Genomic DNA, 12634 nt, shown 5'->3' with positions numbered 1-12634 from the left:
AACATGAAGGAAAGAATCTTCTGTTTGAGATTCAGTTATGATAACTAAAACAGGTTATGATAATCTACAATTCAGTACCTGGCACTAGACCCATCTTTAGGTACTGAAATTCCTAGCTGGTCTTCTTCCAATCCAACTCTCTGCTTATGGCATAGGAAAAGAGTGGAGGATGGCCCATGGGACTCTGCACCCACGAGGAGATCCAGGAGAAGCTCCAGAATGCCAGCTTTGAATTATGTTAGTTCTGACTGTTGTAGCCATCTGGGGAATGAACCAGCAAATGAAGACCTCTCTATCTCTCCTCTGTAAAATCTACCTTTCAAATAAAGATAAATAAATATACTTTTAAAGATTATTGATGACATACAATGCAACTACTAAGGCATTTGACAGATAACTGTGTACTTAGTAGGGTGAAAAAAGAAACAAATCATGGGTTAGATATGCTTAACCTTGCTGCCTTAGGTCAGAGTAGGTCACATACTAAAAATGTAGAGTCAAAGTTAAGTGAGACATGATTTAGCATGGCAGAGAATATATATTTTACAATTACTCCTTATTATTCACTGTTAGAGGAGGTTTATATTCTCATTTAAGTTTCACAATACCCTTCAAAGGAAGTATAATAATTTTATAGATGAGATAACCAAAATTCAAGAAGAGGCACTTGAACCTAGTCATTTTACCACTTTCTGTCTTACAAGAGAAGGTAACTCTACTGCACAAACAGGAGGCAAGTTTCAATTAGTAAGATTAAATAAATAATGGCTATCTACAGTAGCTCTTGGCTACAGGAGTAAAATAAAATATTTAACACTGACTTATGTTACATAATGTGACATGGGAAGTGTTCAGAGACAGCAAAGTCAGTGAACAATCTTTCATAGCATTTCAAGAATTCATGGAAATTTCAAATAATCTATACAGGCTGCAAGAAATAGATGAAAATGTTCTTCCCATTCCTCCCCTCTTCCTCCACAGTTCAGTTCAAATCACAAAACCCACATTCCACAGTGACTTTTGCTGCACAGTAGATGCTGTCAAATCTACTTAATAAAATAGGGCCCGGCGGCGTGGCCTAGCGGCAAAAGTCCTCACCTTGAAAGCCCCGGGATCCCATATGGGCACCGGTTCTAATCCCAGCAGCTCCACTTCCCATCCAGCTCCCTGCTTGTGGCCTGGGAAAGCAATTGAGGACGGCCCAATACATTGGGACACTGCACCCACGTGGGAGACCCGGAACAGGTTCCTGGTTCCCGGCATCGGATCGGCGCGTACCGGCCCGTTGCAGCTCACTTGGGGAGTGAAACATCGGATGGAAGATCTTCCTCTCTGTCTCTCCTCCTCTCTGTATATCCGGCTTTCCAATAACAATAAAATCTTTGAAAAAAAAAAAATCTACTTAATAAAATAACTGAGCCAGATTGCTTATGATCTACATCAAAGAATTGTAAAACCTAATGTACTTGTAAGGCCCCATGATACTTGGAAATGGGGAGGGAGAGCAGAGAAATCTTACATCACCCTAGAAGGTGTGAGGAAGACGGGAAATATAACCTATCAGGATCATAACTGGTAACTCATAGACAACAGACTCGAATTAGCATTAGACAATAGCAAAACTACAAAGGCAAATGGGGGAATCAGGAGTAATCCTAACAACCTCTTAACAGGAGGTCATGCACACAGAGCAGGGAGGGGTCCCCAGAGTGGAGCAGGCGGACAGGAGGAGGCTTTTATCCCAACCCTGAAGACTCCTAGATCCTCACCAAGGACTATCAGTACGAGCACCAAGGACTACATCCCAACTGCCAAAGAGACCATGATGAATTGGAGTGCCTTCGGAGACCAAGAACTGAGGTCACCCACCCCCATCTGGATCTACCACATGGGATGGAAGAAGCCCAAATCCTGCCTTGCAGGATCCAAGGTCATCGGAATGACAACCAGGAGCCCTGAATGGTCCGCAGAAACAGAAGAACAGTAAACTTCCTTCAGGACTAGGGAGAGGAGCTTTCTCTGGTCCTTGTCTGCTTCCAATTTTGGGTCCCCACCCCCTCTCGTAATAACCATCAGGATCGCTCCAGAAACCCCTCAAAACAAACAAACAAACAAAACTAGAATAGATAGACAGAGAACAACAAAGAAATCTTAGAAACAGGAAAAGCCAGCGGGGATGCACTTATAACTCACTGGGTGGGACAAAAAGATTAGTTACTCCTCTCTGGGGTACTGAAGATTTCTCTGCACACCCCTCCTAAACATGCTCACCTAAACTGTTGACATATATCCTGTTAGAATTATAGAGTTAGACCACCTGAAAAACAGCCAGGTTCAGCAAAAACATGCTTCAATGCTATAAGCTGCTAAATAATAAAATTAAAATAGGCATGAGACAGCTGAATAGCAATCTATAGCCATTTTAAGGTGTATAAAACATGGTTGAATATAAACCAAAATTGAAATGTCTATGAAGAAGTCACAGGTTGTGGTTGAGAACTTGCATTTTCCTATTAACATATTGGTTAATCAATACCATGTCAATTAATGCCACAATGTTGTAAATGGTTGGAAATATTATGTTGGGGCTTTTAATTGATTGGGATGATACTCTGCCGGCTCTACCTTCAGACCAGAGATGGTCTCACCAAGAAACCATTGAACTTACCAGGACAATAAGATGCTGGACTTTATGCTTGGTAAATACCTCCAATGAAAGAATGTCAACTGAATTTGAACTATGGAAATGCAACAAGGTGGAACAATCCGCTGTGGGGGGAGGGTGTGGGAAGGGGCGGGGGGAATCCCTGTCCATAAAAAAATGTATCACATAAAAAAAATAAAATAAAATAACTGAGCCATAACATGCTACAAGGCAGAATCATAAACACATGCCAATCAGAGAATAGTAGGAAACTCCTACTCTTATTTTTTGTTGGTTCACTCTCATTAACATGCTCTTTTCCTTTATTAAGCACTACTTGAATAAAGGCTTTTGCTACATAATGTAGACATAGTTAGATAACAACCAAGAACTTAGTCCAGTAACACTGGGAATCATGAGCCCACTTAAGTTGAGATGTATAAAAAAAATACAATAATATAAAACATGGTTTAAAAAGAAAGCGGGCCCGGCGGCGTGGTCTAGCAGCTAAAGTCCTCGCCTTGAAAGCCCCGGGATCCCATATGGGCACCGGTTCTAATCCCGGCAGCTCCACTTCCCATCCAGCTCCCTGCTTGTGGCCTGGGAAAGCAGTTGAGGACGGCCCAATGCTTTGGGACACTGCACCCGCGTGGGAGACCCGGAAGAGGTTCCAGGTTCCCAGCATCGGATCGGCGCGCACCGGCCCGTTGCGGCTCACTTGGGGAGTGAATCATTGGACGGAAGATCTTCCTCTCTGTCTCTCCTCCTCTGTGTATATCTGGCTGTAATAAAATGAATAAATCTTTAAAAAAAAAAAAAAGAAAGCTATAGGGAATGGAACACCCTAAATTAAGTGAAAGTGTTAAACAGCAAATAGGAGTCAGAATGTAAGAAGGTAAAACAATTTTTTTTCCAAGATCTAAATGAATGAAACAATGTGATCTGTTTAAGGAATAGCAACAGGTTCCCCAGGACTAGAAAGCTGCAGTGTAGGCATGGCTAGATAGGTTGGTAGATATTGGGACTTTAACTTGTGGAGCCATCATTTTCCAGTTATAATCATGTAACCCTTTGAAATGATGTATAAAGGGAAAAAAAAAACAATAATAATACAATGTGATTAAATTTTTGATTCTTTAGCTTTCTTAAAATCTAAGTAGGATTAAAAAAAAAGCTGAGTATTTCATTTAAGACCTCAAATACCAGAGTGGAAGTAAATTATCTTTTATTTTCATCTCACATTTGTTTAGTTTTCAAGAGACATGCAAAACCCTACAATCTTAATGAGACCAGTGTTTTTGTGTCTTTTTATCACATATACGCTTAATATTGGTATAATGTTGCTAAGTCTGATCCTCATATGAGGTGCAGCATCAAGTCTTTTTCTGTATTTTGTTTTGGTTGCAGCATAATATGAAAACCCTGGGCCCTGCGTCCTGGCCTAGCGGTTAAAGTCCTCGCCTAGAACGCCCTGGGATCCCATATGGGCACTGATTCTAATTCCGGCAGCTCCACTTCCCATCCAGCTCCCTGCTTGTGGCCTGGGAAAGCAGTCGAGGACGGCCCAAAGCCTTGGGACACTGCACCTGTGTGGGAGACCCGGCAGAGGTTCCTGGTTCCTGGCTTTAGATTGGCGCAGCACCAGCCGTTGCGCTCACTTGGGGAGTGAATCATCGGACGGAAGATCTTTCTCTCTGTCTCTCCTCCTCTCTGTATATCTGACTTTGTAATAAAATGAATAAATCTTTAAAAAAATATATGAAAACCCTGTTTCACATAGGTGCATTGTTGCAAAAGGAAGTACATGAACTGCACGTCTTGCAATGCTGGGATATTCTTGAATTAGGCTACTCCAAAAATCATTTAGGGAAAGCTTACTAAAATTTTGTTTCACTTGAGAATCAGATGTTAAATCAATCATGCTCTCATAGTCCGGTGCTACTAGAGAGGCTGGTTTAACAGTTACTGTAAAAGGATTTCGAACCCAAGCATTACTGTCATTTGTTACAGGAAAATGTTTTAGCAGAGTAGAGCGCAGACCCCTTAGGTGTTGCACAATAGCACTGCAAATATCTTTATCAACTGTGGAGTTAATTTCAGTCAGAAAGTCACTGAGTGTAGGAAAACAATCAAAATTTTCTTCTTCTACAGATGAGGCCCAAAATTTCAGTTTTCTTAACAATGATGACATTTTATCAAACACTGAAAAAAGTGTCACATTTTTTCCTTGCATTGACAGAATAACCTCATTTAACTTAGTAAAAATATCTGCAAGATATGCAAGTTTTAGGAGCCCAGATGAATCTGTTAAACAATCAGATAGTCGAAAAGCAGAATCCATGAAAACTAATAGTTCACGTTGAAGCTCAAAAAGTCTTATGAGAACTTTATCTTGGGAAAGCCATCTCACCTCTGTATTTAGAAGAAGCGCTGTGCGTTGAGTGTCCATTTCTTCACATAAAATTTTTAGTAGTCTGGATTGATGTGGTCGAGCTTTAATATAAGTGATGATTTGGACTGCCTGATCTAGCACATTTTTTTCAGAGATGTAGGCATTATTTTAACTGCTAGTGCATGTCTGTAGAACAGGCAGTGACTACTGGTGCTTTCGGGAGCTGCATATTTTATCCAGATTACAGCCTCAGCAATTTTCCCATCCGTCGCCCTAGAAGCATCACTACAAACATCAACACATTTTCCCCATTCAATTTCATGTTTCTGCATAAAACTGTTGATGCAATTAAATATTTCTTCACCAGTGGCATTACTTTGCAAAGACTCACATAAGAGTAGATCATCCTCAATGGACTTATTAAATCGGTAACAAATAAACACAAGCAGCACAGCAAGTCCTAAACATCGGCTGATTCATCTAGCTGTAACAAAACCCGTCACAGATTTTCAGTCTGCAAACCAGCTCCTCTTCCATGTCAGCAGCTAGATCCTTTATCCGACGTGCAACAGTACTGTTTCACAGCTGTACTGCATCTATTTTTTTTTTTTTTTACCATACTGTTCATCAAACATCCGCATCACTACATCTTTTGCACAAGGTTTGATAAGTAATTCTCCAATTGTGTGAGCCTCTCCACTCAGGGCTATATGGTAACTTACATCGCACGATGCTTCTGTGGCACTTTCATTATCTGTACCGACAATTTTAGGTGTTAGGGGTTTATTATTTTCTGGTGAATCAAGATGTTGCTTGAAAAAGCTAATGGGGGGCCCGGCGGCGTGGCCTGGCGGCTAAAGTCCTCACCTTGAAAGCCCCGGGATCCCATATGGGCGCCCGTTCTAATCCCAGCAGCTCCACTTCCCATCCAGCTCCCTGCTTGTGGCCTGGGAAAGCAGTCATGGACGGCCCAATGCATTGGGACCCTGCACCCATGTGGGAGACCCGGAACAGGTTCCAGGTTCCCGGCTTCGGATCGGCGCGCACCGGCCCGTTGTGGCTCACTTGGGGAGTGAATCATCGGACGGAAGATCTTCCTCTCTGTCTCTCCTCCTCTGTGTATATCTGGCTGTAATAAAATGAATAAATCTTAAAAAAAAAAAAAAAGAAATAAAAAGCTAATGTCTCTGTCTTTGTATGCTGCATGCTTGGTTTCCAAATGTCTTCGAAGCTTACTAGGGGCTAAAGAGCTATTTGATAAAACTTTTTTACATGATACACACTGAGCATGAGGTATGTCTCCGTTTGCAAAGTAAGTAAATCCAAAAGACAAATAACTTTCATCATATTTTCATCGTTTTGGTTTCTTACTAAATGTTGTTATTTTGTTGGAATTAGACATAAATTTGACCTGGGAAATCTCACCTTCTGACTTTTTAGAACCTGAAGGCTGCAACTGTTCATCCTCACTTTGTAATAATCCCATCTTTTGATCATTTCATTCGGATAAACTTGATAACAGAAAGACTCTACTTCTAGTTTAAGCCTTCCTTGCTTCAGCAATAGATCCATGGGCAATGAGTTTGTGGTACAAAACATGGTTAATTTAGAGAAGACACTGAGTATCACAAATGTGTTGAAATTACAAGACAGATACAAGGAAGATGACCAATCATTAAAAAGATGATATATGGCAATAAATCAGTTAACTTGTAAAGGCTGCCTATGCATCAACGCGTAGATAGAACATCACATGTTCATGTATTAGGTGGTTTCTCACGCGACTTCCTGGTGCTCTCAGGAGTGGCACACCTTTCTTAAAGGTAGATTATCGCATAAAAATAAAAGCTATAGAAATGAGCTTAGTAAACTTAAGCTTATATTTAATAAACATTAAACTATAAAGAAAAACAACAGTTGGCATCACACACACTTAGAGAATATGAATTTCTATAAAATACATTTAGAGAACTGTGTTTCTAAAAAATAATGAAGAGCTGATAAATACAAGGAAGAGACCTTTAGGAATATGTCTCATGGCAGGGGTTAGGAATCTTCTCTATAAATGGCCATAAAATAAATATTTTTGGCTTTGTTAATCATTCAGCCTTGGTGATAACTATTCAACTCTGTAGCTGTAGCATGACAGCAGCGATAGACCATACATATTGTCTAGAATAACCAGAATGGGTCTAAGAATGTTCGAATTAATTTTTATGTGCAAAATAGGCTATAATTTACCAACCCCAATCAAGATCTACAGATCTTGGAATCTCTAAATTTTTTAATGCCTATTGCTATTGTATTTATTGTTGATGTTATTTATATCTAAATTCTCCTCCCTTCAAGGCTAGCAGCAATTTTTTAATTGCTAACTATACAAATACAGCTCCGTTCGATTTAAATCTTACAATAGTCTGGTTACAGAGTATGTTTTGTGATCTCATGTTAGATCCTGAATCAGTGTGTTCCTATTAACATCTAAAGAAGATACCTGAAATAAGGAGCACTTCCTCCTGCAATATTCTCCATCATGGCAGCTTGAAATGCAGACTCTTCAAAAGAATAAAAGGAGAAGATGAGGAGGGAAAGGGGTAACCAACAGCCTAGAATGAGAAAAATTAATGTTAGACACTGCATTAAGCACAATCTACTACAAACTTCCAAGATGACCGCTCATTACAGTTTATTTTAGATCTAGGCAGTGTAAATGATTCTTCACTCCAATGCAGATCTTGGTCTGAAACAAAAGATGCCTATCATCTAGCACAATTAAAATGCTGGTATTTTCATGTTGTTTAATGCTTTGGTAATTATCCAACTTCAAGGTTTTCCCCTACTCCTGGCTTTAAGGAGGAAACATTTTTTAAAAATGGCATCTAATTCTTTTTTTTAAAGATTTATTTATTTTTATTACAAAGTCAGATATACAGAGAGGAGGAGAGACAGAGAGGAAGATCTTCTGTCGACTGCTTTCCCAGGCTACAGGCAGGGAGCTGGATGGGAAGTGGAGCTGCCAGGATTACACCCAGCGCCCATATGGGATCCGGGTGCCTTCAAGGCAAGGACCTTATCCGCTAGGCCACGCCGCCGGGCCACAGCATCTAATTCTAAGAAGCACATTAAATTTATATTGAGTCCTATATGTTAATGTTACATCAAATTATTGCCTATTTGTTGTGCCCTCAATAAGCCAATAATTACAGTAGTCATTGTTTAACATGTGCTAGTAACTGCTAAATTCCTCATTTAATCTCAAAACAAACCAAAGAGTTGGCGGACTATTAATAACTTCACAGACACAGGTTGTCACCCAAGTGAAACATTAAGTATAGAGGCCAAAAAGTTTGAATGCATAGCCTACAGGCCAATACTTTTGTTTTCCTGATTTTTTTTTTTTTTTTTGGTAAATTCCCAAGCACTAACAAAGTCTGGTGCCAGGAGTCGGGTGGTGCAGACAGAAACGGATGAACAATGGGTTACAACTGCCAGAAAGCCAAGGGCGTCACATTAGCAGCAACAGAAGTCCCCACTGCTCGTGGGGAGCAAGAGCAGCAAATATACATCCCTTCAGTCTCCAGGCGAATAGCACCAGAGAACTCGATGCAGCTGCCGGTTCACCCTTTCCTTCGCGGCCAGAGGATGACAAGGACTATACCAAGCTCTGTTTCCGGAAAGGGCCTCATTCCTATCCCTGAAAAGGTAGTTCCCCAAATCATTTGGCCTCTCCTGAGAGTCAAGTTCTTTCGGAAAAGGAGGGGAAACCCACCCATTTCTTCTGGTCCCTTTTTCTAGGCAGACGGACAGGTAACACAACGCTTCTCCCCAGCCCTCGGGGGCCTTAGCTGTGCACGACACCCTCGGGGGCAGGGCAGGGCAGGAGATGCAGGCCGCTGGCTCAGGAGGTGGAGACAGCACCTTCCTGCGCCTGACTGACTGCGGGACGCGCCACCCGGACCCGCCATCCCTCAGGGCGTCCCTGTCAACATGCGCGCGCCACCCGCAGACCGTCCTCGCTGAGGCTTGCTTCCTGTCACAGCCCAGCCCTCCCTCGGGACTCCTCTCGTGTCCTGGGGCAGTCGCCTCCGCGCACCACCCACGGAAACGTTTCAGCACCCAGCACCGTCTTCCTGTTTCGTCCCCATCAGTAACAAAGAACGGTCTTGGCCGCGCCTGGCCGGCCCAGCGGAGCCTGCGACCGCCATTTTAGACAGCTCCTCGCGGCGGCCATTACAGGGCGCATTGTTCAGCGGCTCCTCCCCTCACCCGCGCCGAGGCCTGAACAGGGTCAAGAGCCAGTCGTCGCGGACTGGAGGGGGCAGGGACAGAGAGGAGAGTGAAAAACAATACAGAGGAGAGAGGGGCGCGGGGACAGGGTGATGCTCTCAGCTCGGGGATATCACCCCAGCCACCTCCATAGAGATCGCGCGCGCTACTGGGGCGGTCCCGATCTAAACTTAAAATTAGCAGCCGAACCGTACAGTCGCCACGAACGGCTGCGCCGCCACCCAATCGGCGCCCGAGCTGCTCGCCGCCACCAATCCGCGCAGAGCAGTGGGGCGGGACTGGGGAGAGGACCAAGCTCGGCTGAGGCGCAGCCCTGCTGCTTTGGCGGCCGCGGCTTGGGCCCAGTCTTTGCGGTGGATGAAGCCATTGTTCTCAAACTGCTCCGGGTCCCTGTTCACCGGGTCCCTTGTTTAGAATCCAGATTCCCGGGTGCTGTCAGATAGAATGGATGGTCCTATGGGACGGGAGTGGAATCCAGGACTCTGCATTTTCTGGAGCTCTGGCAAGGTGCCCAGGCGGAGGCGATTTGAATGGATTCCTGGTATCCGGAAGAGAGTGCAGAGAGCGAACTTTGGCTGCTGTTGCCTTCGACCCCTTTGTTTCCCGATACCTCCTGTTTTCCTTGAATTCCCATTGGAAATGGGGAAGAAAACTTGCCCTCTCCACACCTGGTAGCAGCATGTCAGGGGCTTTGGCCAGGCCGGGATTGAGCCTGGCTGAACGGGGTCCCAGGTGGGCACGTGGCTCCACAACATTGGCTTTCTGTCCTTGCCCTTCGTGATGGCGCCCGCTTTTCCGCGGGCTACAACCTGCCGGTGTTTAGCTTGTAGTTCTGCGTCCTCCCTTGTCTTCAAAAACACGTTTTGTGGGAGACCCTTGTATTGTAGTTCCTCATTGGGAGCTTTATAACAGAACAGCTAAGGAGAAGGGGATGTATTAAAGTATCAGCAGCATTGAATGTTAGACCCATGTAGTTCAGTATTGTCTGTAATGTTTAGCCTTTCAAGGCCTCGTAGCATCATTACATGAAAATTGGATCACGTTTTTCAGGTACTGTGTCAATGACAGCTTCTGTTTTATTATACAGGTGTATGTGATCAAGGGGCTGGCTGTTATTCACAGTGCTTGCCTGAGAGCCAGTCCTGCCTCCGCTTGAGGTCTGGCTTCCTGCTAAGGCACACCTTGGCAGACAGTGAGTGATGAATTTGGTGGTTGGATTCCTGCTTCCTAGTTCAATGCCGGGTTGAATTCTGGGCTCCTTGCTTTGGCCTGGCACAATTCAGCCATGGCTGTTGTAGTTCTTTGGGCGATAGGGTGAACCAGACAATGAGATAAAATCACTTAGCTGTTGAAAGGAATCCAACCCTTAGTACGATTTTCAGGACTGTATGAATGAATTCCTAGAACGGATATTTGGTCCCAGATGCGTAAGGCCATTTTCAACCTCCTCAACTTGCATTATAGTCCATTGCTTACTATAATTTTTTTTTTTAATTTGGAAAGGCAAATTTACAGAGAGGAGAGAGAGAAAGATTTTCTATTGGTTGGTTCACTCCTTAAGTGATTGCAATGTCCAAAGCTCAGACAAAACAAAGCCAGAAGCCAGGAGCAACTTCTGGGTCTATCACACAGGTACAAGGTTCCAAGGCGTTGGGCCGTCCTCAACTGCTTTCCCTGGCCACAAGCAGGAAGCTGGATGGGAAGTGGAGCAGCTGGGACAAAAACTGGCACCCATATGGGATCCCAGTGTGTGCAAAGTGAGACCTTTAGCCACTAGGCTACTGCGCCGGGCCCAAATATGGTTATTGTTATTTATAAAAGATTTAAAAAGCAGAGTTAGAGAATGAAAGAGAGATCTTTGAGGGTTTTTTGTTTTGTTTTCTTTTGCTTTAAGATTGACTTATTTTGGGCCCGGCGCAGTAACATAGCGGTGAAAGTCCTTGCCTTGAATGTGCTGGGATCCCATATGGACCCTGGTTCTAGTCCTGGCGGCCCCACTTCCCATTCAGCTCCCTGCTTGTGGCCTGGGAATGCAATCGAGGACAGCCCAAAGCTTTGGGACCCTCCACCAGTATGGGAGACCTGGAAGAGGCTCCAGGCTCCTGGCTTCAGATTGGCTCAGCTCCAGCCATTGTGGCCACTTGGGGAGTGAATCATTGGACGGAAGGTCTTTCTCTCTGTCTCTCCTCCTTTCTGTATATCCGCCTTTCCAATTAAAAAAAAAAAAAGATTGAATTATTTTTATCGGAAAGGCGGATATACAGAGATAGGAGAGACAGAGACAAAGATCTGCCATCTGCCAGTTCTCCTCCTTGCCCAAGTAGCCACAACAACTGGAGCTGAGCCAATCCGGAACCAGGAGTTAGGAGCCTCTCCTGGTTCTCCCATGTGGGAGCAGAGGCCCAAGGTTTTGGGCCATCCTCTGTTGCTTTCCCAGGCCACAAGCAGGGAGTTGAATCGGAAGTGGAGCAGCTGGGACTTGAATTGGTTCCAGATATGGAATCCTGGCACTTGAGTGGGGAGGATTAGCCAATTGAGCCATTGTGCAGGAAACAAGCCTGGAACTTTTTAACTTTCCAAGAATAGCAGTCCCTGTCTCCCATAACTGTGCCAGCATTCCTTTGCATAACCCACTGTTTAAATTTTGCAGTTTGATAGATGAAGAACTCATTTTCATTTTTGCTTCTTTGATTTCCAGTGAGGCTGGGCATCTTATAAGTTTATCAACTGCCAGTTCTGAGGCTTTTCCATTTTCCCTAATAAATGGCTTTCCATTATTCTAAAAAGTTATTCATTTCTATTTGTTTGAAACTGGGTGCGGGAGAGGAGAGAAAGAGATTGATCTGTTAACACGCACTTTAAATACCTCCAACAGCTGGGACTGGACCAGGCCAAAGACAGAGCCTAAAGCTCAAGCAAGGTTTTCTAGGCAAGTGGCAGGGACTCGGTTCTTTAAGCTATCACATGCTGTGCATATCACCAGGATTTGCATAAACAGGAAGCTGGAATTGGGAGCACAGCAGATTTCAGAGCTAGGCTCTTTGATGTGGGCTGTAAGTGTCCCCAAAGCTTCAGACTAGATCAAATGCCTGCGCCTTTGGTTTCCTCTGAATTGATTGACAAAATATCTTAAAACGTTACGATTATGAATGTTGTGTTAGGTATGTGTATCACCCGAGGATCTCTGCGGTTGCCCTTTTATAGCCACACTTACAGCTCGTCCACATTTGCCCCTGCTTAACCTTGGCAAGCACTAACCTGTTCTGTTTCTATAAATTTACAATTTCAACAATGTTAACAATGTTTTATAA

The 12634-nt window shown here is 43.7% G+C and overlaps 1 protein-coding gene across 1 annotated transcript in view; it reads right to left on the bottom strand.

The window, feature by feature from the left end:
- EIF4G2 (eukaryotic translation initiation factor 4 gamma 2) overlaps window positions 1–12634 on the bottom strand; it is a 53016-nt gene that overhangs the window by 37913 nt on the left and 2469 nt on the right. Inside the window, exon 2 of the mRNA XM_058662284.1 lies at window positions 9518–9713. Within this exon, the coding sequence (XP_058518267.1) occupies window positions 9518–9713 (196 nt within the window). The remainder of the gene's footprint in view (window positions 1–9517; window positions 9714–12634) is intronic.

This window comes from Ochotona princeps, chromosome 4, assembly GCF_030435755.1.
Source record: "Ochotona princeps isolate mOchPri1 chromosome 4, mOchPri1.hap1, whole genome shotgun sequence".
Taxonomy (NCBI): Eukaryota; Metazoa; Chordata; class Mammalia; order Lagomorpha; family Ochotonidae; genus Ochotona; species Ochotona princeps.
This window is presented reverse-complemented; position numbering and strand designations above follow the sequence as displayed.